The sequence below is a fragment of the Oreochromis niloticus genome, linkage group LG13 (assembly GCF_001858045.2).
Source record: "Oreochromis niloticus isolate F11D_XX linkage group LG13, O_niloticus_UMD_NMBU, whole genome shotgun sequence".
NCBI lineage: Eukaryota > Metazoa > Chordata > Actinopteri > Cichliformes > Cichlidae > Oreochromis > Oreochromis niloticus.
In genome coordinates this window covers 12724834-12738795 of record NC_031978.2, presented here as the reverse complement: position 1 = coordinate 12738795, position 13962 = coordinate 12724834, and the positions used below count along the sequence as shown (strand labels likewise).

The 13962-nt window shown below is 40.5% G+C and overlaps 1 protein-coding gene across 1 annotated transcript; it reads right to left on the bottom strand.

The window, feature by feature from the left end:
* Positions 1–1171: 1171 nt before the first annotated feature.
* Positions 1172–12376, bottom strand: ndnfl (neuron-derived neurotrophic factor, like). Its single transcript, XM_005474283.4, has 4 exons — positions 11838–12376; positions 9004–9237; positions 7216–7340; positions 1172–3294 (listed from the first exon to the last, which is right to left on the bottom strand). The coding sequence occupies exons 2-4, from the start codon at positions 9171–9173 to the stop codon at positions 1841–1843; spliced, it is 1749 nt and encodes a 582-aa protein (XP_005474340.1). The 5' UTR covers positions 9174–9237; positions 11838–12376; the 3' UTR covers positions 1172–1840.
* Between the last annotated feature and the right edge of the window lie 1586 nt (positions 12377–13962).

Below are 13962 nucleotides of genomic sequence, written 5' to 3'. Positions count from 1 at the left end.
AGGTTTACAGCCTCCTCCAGATTAAATAGACATGGACACCCGGCATATTGACAACTCAGGTAAGCAGTGGACTGACAGCCTACATTCACTGTAGATGCAGAGTTGTTTGTCCTACACCAGCTACTGTAGCTTAGATTATGTACTTGAATTGGGAGGGATAAGAAAACAGAATTTCCTTGGCTGTAATCTGCAATCTACTAATATCTATTTGTGAGATTTTACACATTGTACCTTTAAAAATATTGCACTTTTACAATACGTAAGCAGGATTATAACTTTTACTGTAGTAAAAAGTCTAAATACTTTTTTCCCCACTTTGTAAATCAAGTATACAACACAAGACTGTTTCAATTCTTGTGCCGCACCACTTTTCACTAAAACGGCCACTTGAGGCTCTGTAAAAGCTTTTCAATACTCATAGACTCCAAGTTTACACCATTAAATAGCATGTTAACAACCATTTACAGAAATGGTTTTGGGATTTATACCCTTTATATAAACTCCAGGGAGGGTGAAATGCATCTGCCATTTGACTGACAGGTGTCCAGACCCAGGCAGCTGTAGCCAGTTAAGCTTTGGCAGGTCTCAACTCCACTAATCAAAAACATTAGATTAGTGTGAAATACAAATGGTCCAAGAGGTTTGTCTTTCAGTTTTAGTAAGTGAATTCTAGTGCTCTATTTAGCAGGTATAGTTGTCTCTACCTTGAACCTGTATAGCTTATGGGTGGAGCTTGATTACCAAGGATGCTAGCTAATAATTTAAATCCACCCTGTCATCCAAATATGGTAAACAGCATGATCAAATGCCAAGACTGAGGCTAACAGTGATGCTGCAGACAAATTATTGTTTAATGATGTTAAAGCTGTTCTGTCTGAAGTGATAACACCATATATAAATTACCCCTTTTAACATTGTTTTTTCTATATTATTTTCTCCTGAAAAATTTCTATCAGCAGATTAAAGTCTACGTAAAATGCATTTTTCATATTTCAACCTTAGTTTGAATCTATTCACCAAATTAAATCACAAATCTCCCCTTAATTAAATGCCACAGATTAGTGTGGCCTTGAGCAACTCAAAAGACTTAATTTCTCATGATAAAAGCTGAAGCGTTAAATTTAGAATTTCACAAACTAGTGCTAATACATGCATCAGTCAGGCAGAACCATACGGATACCCAAGTATTTATTAATGAGTTTGAAGCAGCACAAGAATACATCAAAGACAATGAGGCAAGTCACTAAGTATTTTCACTGCTTCATGCGAAAGCAGAACACAAAGATACACACTGACTTTGAACTTAGCATCTGTAGATTGCACCCATCTGTGTTTATAAGCCTGTACAATATGCAGCACTGGAGATATATACTACAACCCCCGCGTCTCAGATGTTATCTAATTATTGCCCCATCTGCTTCTGTTGCATATTTGGCACAGTCTCTGTTGTTGTTTTTGTCTTGACTTTTGTCGTCACAAACCTCATCCGTTCTTTGTATTCTGACACAAAATAAGCACTTGGACAACTGGCACATTATTATTATGATCAACAATGGAAAAAATGACAAAAGCACAGGAACTGTATTGTAAATGTTATGAACTTTTGCTGGTGTGCAGATCCTTCTCATATGCTTTCTATCCACTTGCACAGATCTTGTAAGTGGAGATCTTGAATGTAACCATTGCTCCTCCAGAGGGAATATTTCCTTGTTATGGTAACAGTCTCTCTACAACAGTCAAATGGCTTCGTTCTCTTGGACAGTCTTTATAGCATGCCCGTGGCTGATGCATTTGTCCCTTAACTGAGACAGTTTAAAAACCTCCTGTAGGGGGCAGCAGCTCAGCATTCCTTTCTAGTCTTCACCATCTTGCTGGTATACTTGATAGGGATCCCCCAGCGTCTCATTAGATAGACATCAAACACATAGGCCATTCCTGGCTCCAGGCCCCCAATCACAGCTGTAGTGACGGCCCGCCGAGGATTCAGCTCTTGGAAATACTTGCAGAGAACTCTCTCGGTGTCAGAGCGGGACTCTGGCCCCAGACAGGGTGCAGTTAGAGCTGATGCTCCGCCAGCTTCTGCTTCACGGCTTCCAAGCTTTCTGCGGTACACACAGTAAAGGCTTCTTTCCTCTGTTCCCATCCACGCTAGTGTGACACTATTGCAACCACGCAATCGGTTGAAGGATTTTATCTGTAAGGTGGAGGGCAGAGATGGGACTCCTCTGCGGTGGTAAGCTGATGAGGTCTGCATTTTGACTGAAGCTGTCAGACCTTCTGGTAGCGATGGGTCTGTAACAGCAGACGTGTGGTCCATGGCAGTTCCTTCTCTCTTCAGGTGGATGAGATAGGAAGTACTTCCCTGGAGCCATATGTGCACTAATTCTCGCCCAACAGCCTGAGAGGTCAAGACCTGACCTTTACTAGATACAGTCACCTTGACCTTTTCACCTTCCCCACAGCTCTGCAAGGTGAGGAGGCCACTCTGTTGCCAACCCCGAGGACGGAAACTGAAGAACTGCTCCGAGCTGAAGCCTCTGTCTTGGAAGGTCACCCACCTCAGCTCTCCTTCTCTAAGGGTGGTAATAGCAGGTCGAGCCTCCTCATGTGTCCGAGCAAGTGTCCCCTTGTATGCCATGCTGGTCCCATTCAGCCTGTCGACCACAAAGACATCAAAGTAATACTGGGTCTCAGGCAGGAGCTCTGAGACGGTGCAAACACTTTCTGTCCCCTGACACACACATTGGAGGTCTTCATACTCATCAGTGAGGGAAGCTGGTGGACTTTGAGGACTTTCAGGATAAGTGTCCCACTGCTGCCACCACCACTCTTTCAAAATGGGCCAGACTGTCACCCTGCTCCGTCTGTCCTTCTTTTCTTGTTTTTGGTCTTTCTCATTCCTCATACTCTTCTGTGCAGCACAAAGGCTGGGGTAGTTTTCCTGTGAGTTGACAAGGACACAGTATTCATAACTGGTCTGTGTATGTGGGAGGCTCGTTATGGAGGCACTGGGTGCCCAGCTGAGGGTGACGCTGGTCATGCCTACACCTAATGTGTGAACTTGCGGGTCAGCTGGGAGCAGAGGGAAGATGCCTGAAGGTCCCAGGCCTTCATGAAGGTACACTGTAGCTCTGGTGTTCTGCTGTTTGGAGCGTAGCCTTAGGATGTAGATGGAAGCACTGGGATAGGACGGACCATTGTAGCTTTCCACTGCATTGCCAGTATTGCTGTGTATTTTCTCCTCTGTCCCAGGACCTCGCCACCACACCTCAGGCATGCTCTTTTTAGTACTCCCTGTGAGCAAAGAAGAAAAAAGAAAGCTAGTTATAACCACAATAGATCGAAATGACACACTTGAATATGTTTTGCTTATTCTTACTTCACTTGTGCATTTGACCATCACCTTGCACAATGACAAAGTTTGATACTAGAAGATTGTTTTCACATTCACTCACTGAAGGATAAATGTTTTGCTGCACACAGTTGGAGTTAGTTAGAGTGAAGCAGGACTTGAATTGCATGTGGTAGCTTTTGCACATCTGCTAGTATTTGTACATTCTCAGATTTGGGATTTTTAAATCAGGAAGAATAATTAGACATGATTTTCAGACAAACATTATTATCTAAAGTAGCATAATTCGTATATGTGTAACCCTGGTGTCTTGTTCTCTAGTTTCCCTGAGCTGTAGGTGAATGGTGGGTTATAGGTTGTCTTAAAAGTATTCTCCATAATAAACACCAGTGCAGCTGGACAGTGTGAACTTTATATCCTGACATACACACCAGCAGAAAGGAGCTAACGTTTTTTCAATGGGTGATAATAAATAACTTAAATGTTACACATAAAATTATAAAGTGCTCTAAATGAAGCAATTAATGTTATAATAAACTTTATTCTGCAAAGTCATAAAATAATATTGCACAACTTAATATGCAATATAAATCAATGTTAGAATCTACACAAATTAAATGAGACCAACAATAAACAAGTGCAATAACTCAGGTTATATATCAAAACATGCCTGAAGGAGACCTTATAAAGTTTGGATTATCTCATATTAGGTTCTTTACAGTGTTAAAGAAATAAAGCTGTCATTCCGTAAGAAATGCTCATTACTTTCATGCTCTGAATTGGATAAGATGCATGCTACACTCTGTATGGAGTTTGCTTAATGTAGCCTCCTTGAAGTCAGTGCACTCATCCAATAAATAATTACAGAAAATTACATAATTAATTACACAAAAACACCACGTTATTAGAAGTCTGTTTTTGTACAGATTAGATAAACAGCATACAATATGGGGGGCAGCTGTGGCTCAAGAGATAGAACGGATTGTCTACCAACTGGACGGTCAGTGGTTTGTTCCCGGCTCCACCAGTCTGCGTGCCTGTCTTTGGGCCCTAAGAAAGGCACCGTAATGATCCCAGTGCATACATTAGAGTGTGAGTGTGAGACATGTTGCTTAGGTATACATTAATGTCCATGTAAATGGATGAATGAGGACTGGACTAAAAAGCCCTTTGAGTGCTCAGTTAGAGTAGAAAAGAACTATATAAGTCCTTTTACAATTTACCACATGGCCATAAGGGTAGACTCTTACTACAAATGAATGAAGCAGGTTCTCTTTGTGTTGGCCAACTTGATAAAATGTAACACAACAACAGCGCTTTTCAGCTTTCTCTGTTAAGCTGGGCTTTCTGCTTCAGGCTCTATGGTGCTCACATACAAAAAGTTGCATATGAGTCTTCTTCCACACAAAATAAGAGATTTGAGATCCACCTTTCCCAGTCAGAGACATTATCAGATGATGATAAACTGGTGATTAAAAATCTATAAAGAATAGAAAAAATTAGAGCAGTAAATAACAACACTCTTGCAAATAAGACAAGAGATTAATACTGCAGAAAATTAATTAATCTTAGATTTAATGCACAGAGCATTAAAAATAAACATTTTAAGTCAATTTAATTATTTTAATGCTGCTGTTTACAACGTCACAGCTAAACATTAGACATGTGATACATTAGAGGTTACTGTCCCGTAACTGAAAAAATGAGGCATGGAAATCGCTTTAATCAGTTGCCAAATCAAAATTAAATCTGTTTTATTAATTGTGTGGGTATTCTGGGTAATACACACGTTAATTAATTTTCTAATCTGTGCTGTAGTAATTGCAATTCCAGCAGTGTAAAACAGAAATAGTAGCATATAAAGACAAAGTTGGCAATAAAAAAACAACAACAACATTCTGTATCACCACCTAATGACTTGGTTTTGGTTTAGCTTAACAAAATGCATACATAAAATGTATTCCTGCAGCAGATAATCTATATTGCACTTAAAAATATGCTTTGAATAAAAGAATCAATGAAAACATGGCGCTTCCAGCTGACTTCAAACAGAAAATCTGAACATAACCTGCTCCCAACCAGAGGTATTCAGTGTAAGTTACCATGGTGATTTGGTAAGTTACCATAGTGACACAGAAAGCTTTGACTTTAGCTCAACGTAGCTTGCTAACCCAATGATTGTAGAAAACAGTCATTGTGCTAACCTGTTAATTTCCATTTGTAGCACATCCTCCTGGCTAGCTCCTACGCTAAGCTAATCACCACTGGTTTCATATTAACTTCCTATTTTACTGCTGGCAGTACGTAAATAAGTATGTTTACCAAAATTAAATTCTTTATTTGGTGTTTTTGAGTTGCTTTCCCGTAAAGTAGTAATGTAATATGTTTTTAGCAATGCCACAAGAGTTGAAATTAAAGAAATTAGCTATAGCGATTTACTGAGAAGTATGCTAATGCAAAATTATAAATTTAATTTTACTGGTTAATAAATCAAACAGAAAAACATAAATCATAAATCATGTTATGTTTCACCAAAGTGTAAGCAGTGGACACAATTTTTATACTGTTTAGGTGTTGCTGTTTTAAAAAAATACAGTACATGTTATTAAACCAAAAGCGTTATGTTTGTACATTATAACAATTGATCACACTGAACCTCGCTGACAGAGAAAATCCTAAGCACCTTGTAAATGAACAAACAAATATATATCTAAAATGTCAATTGCCACTTCAAAAATGGTTGCCAGTATTTTCATTCAACACCTAAAGTGTTTTCATTCTGAAGTACAGACTCTTCACTTGAATGACGCTACTGCCAGATAAACACAGACAAAAAAAAAAATAAAAAAAAATTCACCAATTGTTTTCACTGTTCATGTCTCCTAGAGATGAAAAATGAGACCAAATGTTACCGAATCAAAGTGAATTATTCAGGCTGGCAATGGGGACCCATGAGCTCAGGGTCTGAATGATTCATGTGTCATTTTATAACATAATGTTATTTTAGCATGTGGAGAAGCTTGTTTAAGTAACCTGGAAAAATACTCTTGGAAAACACTGAGGCCTGTTTCCTTTCCCAGAAATCTGTGCCTTTTTAGGATTGAAATGCGATTACTTCTGTTTCCTCTGAGCACTGATTGCCTGACTTTAATTCTAAGCCTTTGTGCCAGAATATATTTAATCCTTTGAGTTTATTTAATTGCTTTGGTTTGCAAGAAACAGATTGTTACAGAGTGCAGTTTTAGTTTGTTGTTTTATTCAATATTTGAACAGGGAGTTGGCAGAGCTTTTTGGTGTGTGTGTTTTACGAAATGAAAAGCCTCAGATAAAATTTATCACCAGGTGACACACAGATATGATCACACTCGCTGTCTCTGTCCTTGTCAAAGACATTGGGTGGCATTTAGAAAAAATATATGCGTTTTACAGTGCTTTGAACTTCAACAAATGGGTACAATGTGCTGATAAGATGTAGGGCTGTTAAATTTGCGGACTTTTCATAATACGGAAACACACTGAGGCTTCAACAGTGAAATTATTTGACAGAAATCAGTTTGTTGGCCTATAAATTTGTGTAACAGTTGCAGTAAAAGCATGACCTTCAAGCTACAAATAATGAGAACACAAAGCTAGAATGCACCTCTTTACCTTATGCTACCAATTCTGGTCACATATCTGGTTTAAAAGTCTCATCTACACATCGAAACTTAAGTAAGATTAGACTGTTTGCCCTTCACTAATCCCTATATATTATATGGCGATGATAATCTCTAATCGATGTCCTTGGCTAAGCCAGATGTAGTGAGGTCTTCAAGTTAAGTGGGTATCAAAAGGTGCAGCTTGTGGTCTTACTGTCCACTCACATTGCAGGTTTTTGAGGGGTTTGTCCTTCAGGGTGCGAGCAGCCAAGGTCCATTCAATGGGAAGGTCACAGGGGCTGACTGTCACCGACATCCCCGGAGCTTTCTTCTTCAGTGTGAAGTACAACCTGTGGAGAAACACCAAAGAGATCCAGCTTGCTTTTTCACCGGGGATGACAGAAAGATAGCATCCTGCTTCTGTTCAGCTGCAAGGTGATGGACGAGAAGACAAGATATTGTTCGGTGCCCATTCTTTCATTTTGTTGGATGGTTTCTAGATAAGGTGGGCCGGTTATAATTTCATTTACTAAAGTTTGACGAGTTACAGCCATTTCAGACATTTGCCAGTCGCTGTGTTTCCATTTGCCTACACGCTGATCATTCATTTGATAGCAGATCAGGAGAGGTGACCTCAGAATCAGATGATAAGGCCGCACTGACGGCTTCAGATGGATATCTGTCTGCTTGATGTAACCATCAGAGCTCGTGCTTAGCATAGAAACTATAAGGCGATGGTTGTGCTGTTGCATGTTGGATGTTGGATTTGCATATTATATGGCAGTTGAATTGCCGTTGAAGGGCATCTTAACGCTTATGCTGTGGTGGCCTATTAAAATTCAATTCAACTCTTTATTGCCTAGCAAAGACGACTGAATAGAAGAAGTCTTTAACATTTCTTTACATTTAGTCGTGCTACGTGAAAATTTATTAACAGCATAATTATTTCCTACCACACAAACACATTTATTCATTATTCTGCACAGATGGTGATTGTTTCCAAACAGATGTGCGGCACTCTTTCTCAAGGGCACTTTGTGGATTATTTAATAGAGTGATTAATTTCTGAATCAGTGTTTTCTCTCCATTATTTGCGTGTGGTCCTGCTTGACTGCACTGGTGGACAGACTGCAGCTCACGGGGAGATGCATGTCGTAATTTTCAGCTCCCGCTTTCAGAAAAGCAACTGGCACTGTTGTGCAGGGTTCAAGCCAAATGGGCTCCACTTCCTCTTGCTCTCTCTACAGCGCTGCTGGAATCAGCCTCTGTCTCCACGAAAGGTGGATAGGGAATGGGTGGTGATATGTTACTGTTACCGACCTCACTGAGCAGACCTCAGTTTTTAATCGTGGGTCTTAAATGAAATGCAAATGAGGAAAAACGTCAAGCAGGGACAGCATCTAGTTTCACATGAATTCAGCTGTTACACAAGTGCTGAGATTATCATGGACTTGTTTGGATTAGAAACACATGAATTACCTGACTGTTTACACTGATACTTTAAGTTCATTTCAAGTCTAAATGCTAAACAAAAATATTAAGTGTATGCATTAAGGAAATGTTATAGTTTGACAAGGAATTCATTATGTGGCACTTGCTGATTTATTTCACCTTCATGTCATCATGGGGTGAATATATTTGTAATCTTTTGAATATATTTTAATCTTAATCGTAATCTCACTTTATCTTAATCATGATTGGTACCTTTTTTTGTTTGGTGATTCACTTTCCTGTCACTTCTTAGCAATTACCTAGTCTGCTCTGCTTAATTTGAAACTGCTTTCAACCTGCTTCATTCATTAGGCACAGTTTAATTGGTACACAAATTAATGTACTGATAGTTATAGTCTAATAATAGCATAAAGTATGCTGAAAAACTGAATTGTTTTTTCAAAGATATGAGCACCTTTTCCACCTCTTATGACACCACATCATTAAATATAATGAAAACAATCTTGCTATGCTCTCAGTGGAAACAAGCTATCAACCACATGGATGCTTTCCATCTGTTACCTGCGAGTTCGTCCTTTAGGTAGGGTTACAGAGGTGATCTTTCCTTCTGGTAACCACGTAGTTGGGCGAAGTGGCACCTCATTCTCAGGTGCCACACCTGAGTGCACCTGGGGCCACAAAGATCCACATACCAGTGCCAAAGCTGCACCAAGACACCAAGACAGCGCCATAGTGGATTCACACTCTCTCGTGCCTTTTAGTCTTCGTCCCTACGTCCTGGATGGCTCCCGCGCTCTGAAAATGCACAGTGGAAAGGTCAAAACCATCAATCAGAGCCCATCAGCAACGCACACACAAACACACACATGCAGACTTAGTTAAATTTCTACTGTACCATTCAGGCAGACACTAAAGAGCTGTAGCGGCTGATGATTCATTGATATGAAGAAACATCCTATCCTATTCAGACAGAATTATTCATACCAGGGAAAAGAAATTGCCATGCTATATTACTCTGGGATGTGTGTGTAGCACAGCTTGACACTCACTGTAAAAAATCACCCATCGCACCACTTTTCAAAGTGTGAAGTGGGTTGCTAATATCGCTCTGAAGTCGCTGCCTTTATATCTACATTTCTATTTTTAGTTTGAGGGTTCGAATGGGTCTGTTCTCGAAATATCTTTGATTATGATTATTAGGGGGCTTATCTTGAGAAAACGATGCCGTGCTGATGCAGAGAGGAGTGTGCAAACAACACCTGGAGGTGCTCTGATGCAGTCAAATCCATTCAGCATAGATTAATGCAATGCCTAAACCAGAAGAACTGGTATCAGATTTTTCAGGCTTTCTTTCTGTCTTTTTCCCCCGTTTTTTTTTTTTTATTTCTCTTGCACTCGGTTAGTGTTTCACAGTCCTTTTATCTGTACATTTATATGTGGGCATGCTCCTGTGTGCGTGCGGTTGTGATTTAGTGATAGTAGATGATTACAGGTCTCACTGTTTTCTTTCTCTCCTGAGAAAACACATTTGTTCAAAGTCACACAGCCTTCGCCAACACACTCCCCGCCTTCCCCTAACAAGGTGTATTATGTCAGTGCTGTGCCCCATAGATCAGATGACAGCAGCAGTGGAACCACGGAGGCAGCTACAGAAGGTACATCTGAGCCTTTTGGGCCCCGGGACGCTCCGAGATTCAAACTCACAGATCGTCGCGCAGCTACAAAGTCACACAGAGGCGCCTGCTCATTATCCTTGCAAAGAAAGAGGGGAGTGAACGACCCATAAAGCTTTAACTGAGAGACATGCAGAGGGAGAAAAACTGATTGAAATGAGAGGGGAGAGAGGAAGGGAGGGCTGTGGAAATGGAGAGCGAGAAGAGGAGGATGTTGGATCCTAGAGTAATTAGAGGGAAGAAGATGGAGAGAGGAGAAGAGGAGAAAGTGAAACTAGAAAAGAGATGGTTAGAATCAAAAGAGAAAAACATTCTAGTCAGGCAACAAGGTCGCAATGGATTTCTCTCTGTGCTTCAGCCAGACATATGAAGCTGATTGGTGTTTACTTTAGCTCCCATGTCAAATGCCCAGTGTGGCACATATTAGCAGATGGCTGCACAACCTCACAGCCCCTCTCACACTTCCCCTCATTCAATCTTGATAAAGATGAAGACACAAAACAGCTTGGCGGGCTTGTTTCTTCAAAACGCACCCGCTGATAAAATATGCATACGGCTCCTCAGCAAATTATGGCCAATTGAATTTTCATAAGGCGAAAAGGCTGGGTCTTAGAGCGAGAGGGAGCTTAGTGAACTTAACTACCACCCTCAATAAATAAATACACAGGAGCTCATGACTTTGATGGTCCTGCTCACGCTCTGCTCTTTTTTTTGGGGTTGTTTTTGTGTATATGAGTTTCCTCTTTCCATTATGTTTATCCCAGACTGTCAACTGACTGCATTTATTCTGGATACTGCTTGAGTTTTAATTAAAGATACTTGAGCTCGGCTCTATTTATCTTTTTCTTCCTCTCTATGCTTTTCTTTTTCTGCCTGTTTTTCACTTTTTTGTTCCCCTTATTTAGAAGTTGATGCAGGCTCAGTTTCAGGGGGACAGGTTGAGTTCTGTGTGCTATCTGTCTGCACATTGTATTAGCTATCTTCTGTCTCCCTGGGCTCTGGCAGGACCATCTGCCTTCTGTTATCTGTGGGCAGGGACAGATTAAATGGCATGGGGTGGTCCCTGCAGGATCCGTTGTCCCCCCCAAACTACTACGAGCAAAGAACTGGCCTGTGATTCATGGTGGGGGTTGACGAAATGATGGAAGGGTAACATGCAATTACCATGCAACTTGATAGGATTTTACGGTTCATTTTCTAACTCCATGCACGTACCTTTGAATATATAAACCTTCCCTTGTTTTCCTCACTTTCACTCTCCCTTTGCACCTACACCTCTCACGCCGCTTGTCGTTCACACACTTTTATATAGTATCACACTCTTTCTTTAGTTTATGGCTGCTCATTCGCTGTGTTCACTGCCCCACTTCATAGTCACACTTGTCTATTTGTAAATAATTAAAAAAGCTAGCAGTTGTCAAAGAGAAAAGAGAGATGACCCCAACCTTTAAACGTGCAAAAACAATCATAAGACATACTAAAAGTGCTTTACATCTGTCTCAGCTTTATTAACAACCCTCCAGAGACCACACACACACACACACACACACACACACACACACACACACACACACACACACACACACAAACAACTGATTCAAAGAAGCAAGTTGCTGACTTACACAACCAGTTGAAATCTGAAACGCTGACGCACTCACACACAGACACACACATACACACACATGCTCTGCAAGGACAACATGCATGCATGCATCCCCTTACCTTCTCTCTGTGCACGCTCTCCCTCTCTGGTGCAGGGAGTGAGGGATGGGATCAAATGAGAGAGGGAGAGAGGATGGAGGAGGAGGAGGAGGAGGAAGGGGGGTGAGAGTCGGTTGCGAGGAGAGGAGGAGCGACAGCAGGTTGTTGTCGGGTGTTCCACTGATTCCGTCTCCCATGAGGTGCTGCTCACCCCTTACTTCAAGAGATGTCTCTTCAGAGCTCAGGTGTTCCTTCAGGGCTGTCCCACCTCCTGTGTGCCTTGGTGTGGTGCAAGGCTCCCAAGGCACTCTCCACACTCTTTTCCTCCGTCTCTCTGAGACCTTCACACGTGGAGGCTTGTCCTGCTAAATACTCTGTGAATGTCATCTGGTCAGTGGAGCCTGTATGCTTTCTTCGCTTCTCGTTTACCCACTGTCACTCTTCCCCCCCCCTTCCTCCTGTTCTTTTCACTTCTTCCTTCTGTTTACCTGCTCCTGGTAGTGAACAGAGCTCACTTGCAATTCAAATAGGCTCATGTGTGACTGAGTGTGTTTGTATATCTGTATGTGCAATCTGAGAGTGAGGGAGCGAGTGGGTGAGTGTGAGGGGGATGACGGTGAGGTCGCTGAATGGGGGTGGTGATGAGAAGAGAGAGAGAGAGAGAAAGAGAGAGAGAGAGAATGTGTTGTCAAGAGCAGCGTTAGGGAATAGGGAGGTGATGTAAAAGTTAAGTGCATTCACAATACATGCCAGTCTCTGGCTGGTCTGATAACATCTGCATTAGGAGATGATTTCAGACAGCATGTTAGAGGTTACACTGTCTTTGTGCCCTTATCGCTTGTTCAGTCAGGTGGTTAGTCTGCCTCTAAATGAACATATTTAAACAGTAGAGCAGCTTATCAGTCCCTTAATAGATTTATGCAAATATTTAGTGTGCATGTTTATATTAAATGTTAAATAAAAAAGTGAAAAGGGACTTCGGACATGTTTCTTGCATAGCAAATAAAATCATTTCAGCACTTTCTGCCATATTTTCATTATTTAAAGAGCTGCAGTAGCTCTTGGTTCATTGGTTGAATTACTTTACGATATCCTTTGTTATGCTGTACTACTCAGAGATAAGGTTTTAAACTTTATTTTCATATTTATTTTGTGGAGTTTCATTAAATTTTAGAATGCTAATAGGCTTCAGTTTCAAAAAACTGATTTTAATGTGACATTTTCTTATAATTAAAGGAAATGATCAGATTAAAGGACACATCAAACCACAGAATATATACCAAAAAATGCCTAATTTGGTTGCTAATTGTTATTATATACCTATCTGAAATGATTCAACCTCAAAATTTGAAAAATGAAGGTGAGGCTGGCTCCAGAAGTTAGCAAATCGCACTGAAATTTCATGTTAAAATGGTCAATTTTATTGATATTTCTCTCTGTAGCTACAACTACACTGTCAGCGATTTGTTTTTAACCTGGCTGATTTAAACTTTATGGAACTTAAGATTGTTACTATTATGCTTGTGGCTAGTTTAAATGGCAGGTAGCTGCAGCCAGTTTCTGTCTGCTGGTAACTTAAATGGACATTTAAATCAAACTTGTGTTGTTAGTGCCTTGCAAAACTATTAATGTAATTATCTGACAGAAAATATGGCTTTCTGTGGGTATAGTTGTGCTGACCAAGTCTGCGCTTCAGATTTAGTGAGTAAAAGTCAAGTGCATTATTCTTATAGGTGTGTGTCATGCATGCCGACTTGTTAGATTTACCTGAATATTTAGTTCTGCACCCTTCCATCCACATATGGTTGCACATTGCACACTAGACTACATATTTCTTAGTGTAATTCATGCTTACCCATGGAGTTAACTTCATCCTCCTTAAATAGATTCATATGAGAGGCTATTGCATGTCTGCATCAACACAAAAATGGGAAGCAGGCAAACTGCTGGCCTGTTTCTCCTTAAAAAATATCTCACCGGCACACAAAATGAACGAATAAACACACCCTTTCTTGTGTTCTTTTCTTTTAAACTGCTAATTGATGCATTATGGACATTACTAATGAAGAAATACTTTATAGGCAGTAACTTGTCCATCCTTTTGCCCCATTTGGTACTCTTCCTGTTTAGCTAATGGCATCATATC

Bases quoted from the DNA above. Each gene is read 5' to 3' on its own strand.
- ndnfl (XM_005474283.4), bottom strand. From the start codon at position 9,173: ATGGCGCTGTCTTGGTGTCTTGGTGCAGCTTTGGCACTGGTATGTGGA. The intron at 7,341-9,003 runs GTAACAGATGGA...GTTTCTCCACAG, and splicing joins CCTAAAGGACGAACTCGCAG to GTTGTACTTCACACTGAAGA. The intron at 3,295-7,215 runs GTGAGTGGACAG...CTTTGCTCACAG, and splicing joins ACCCCTCAAAAACCTGCAAT to GGAGTACTAAAAAGAGCATG.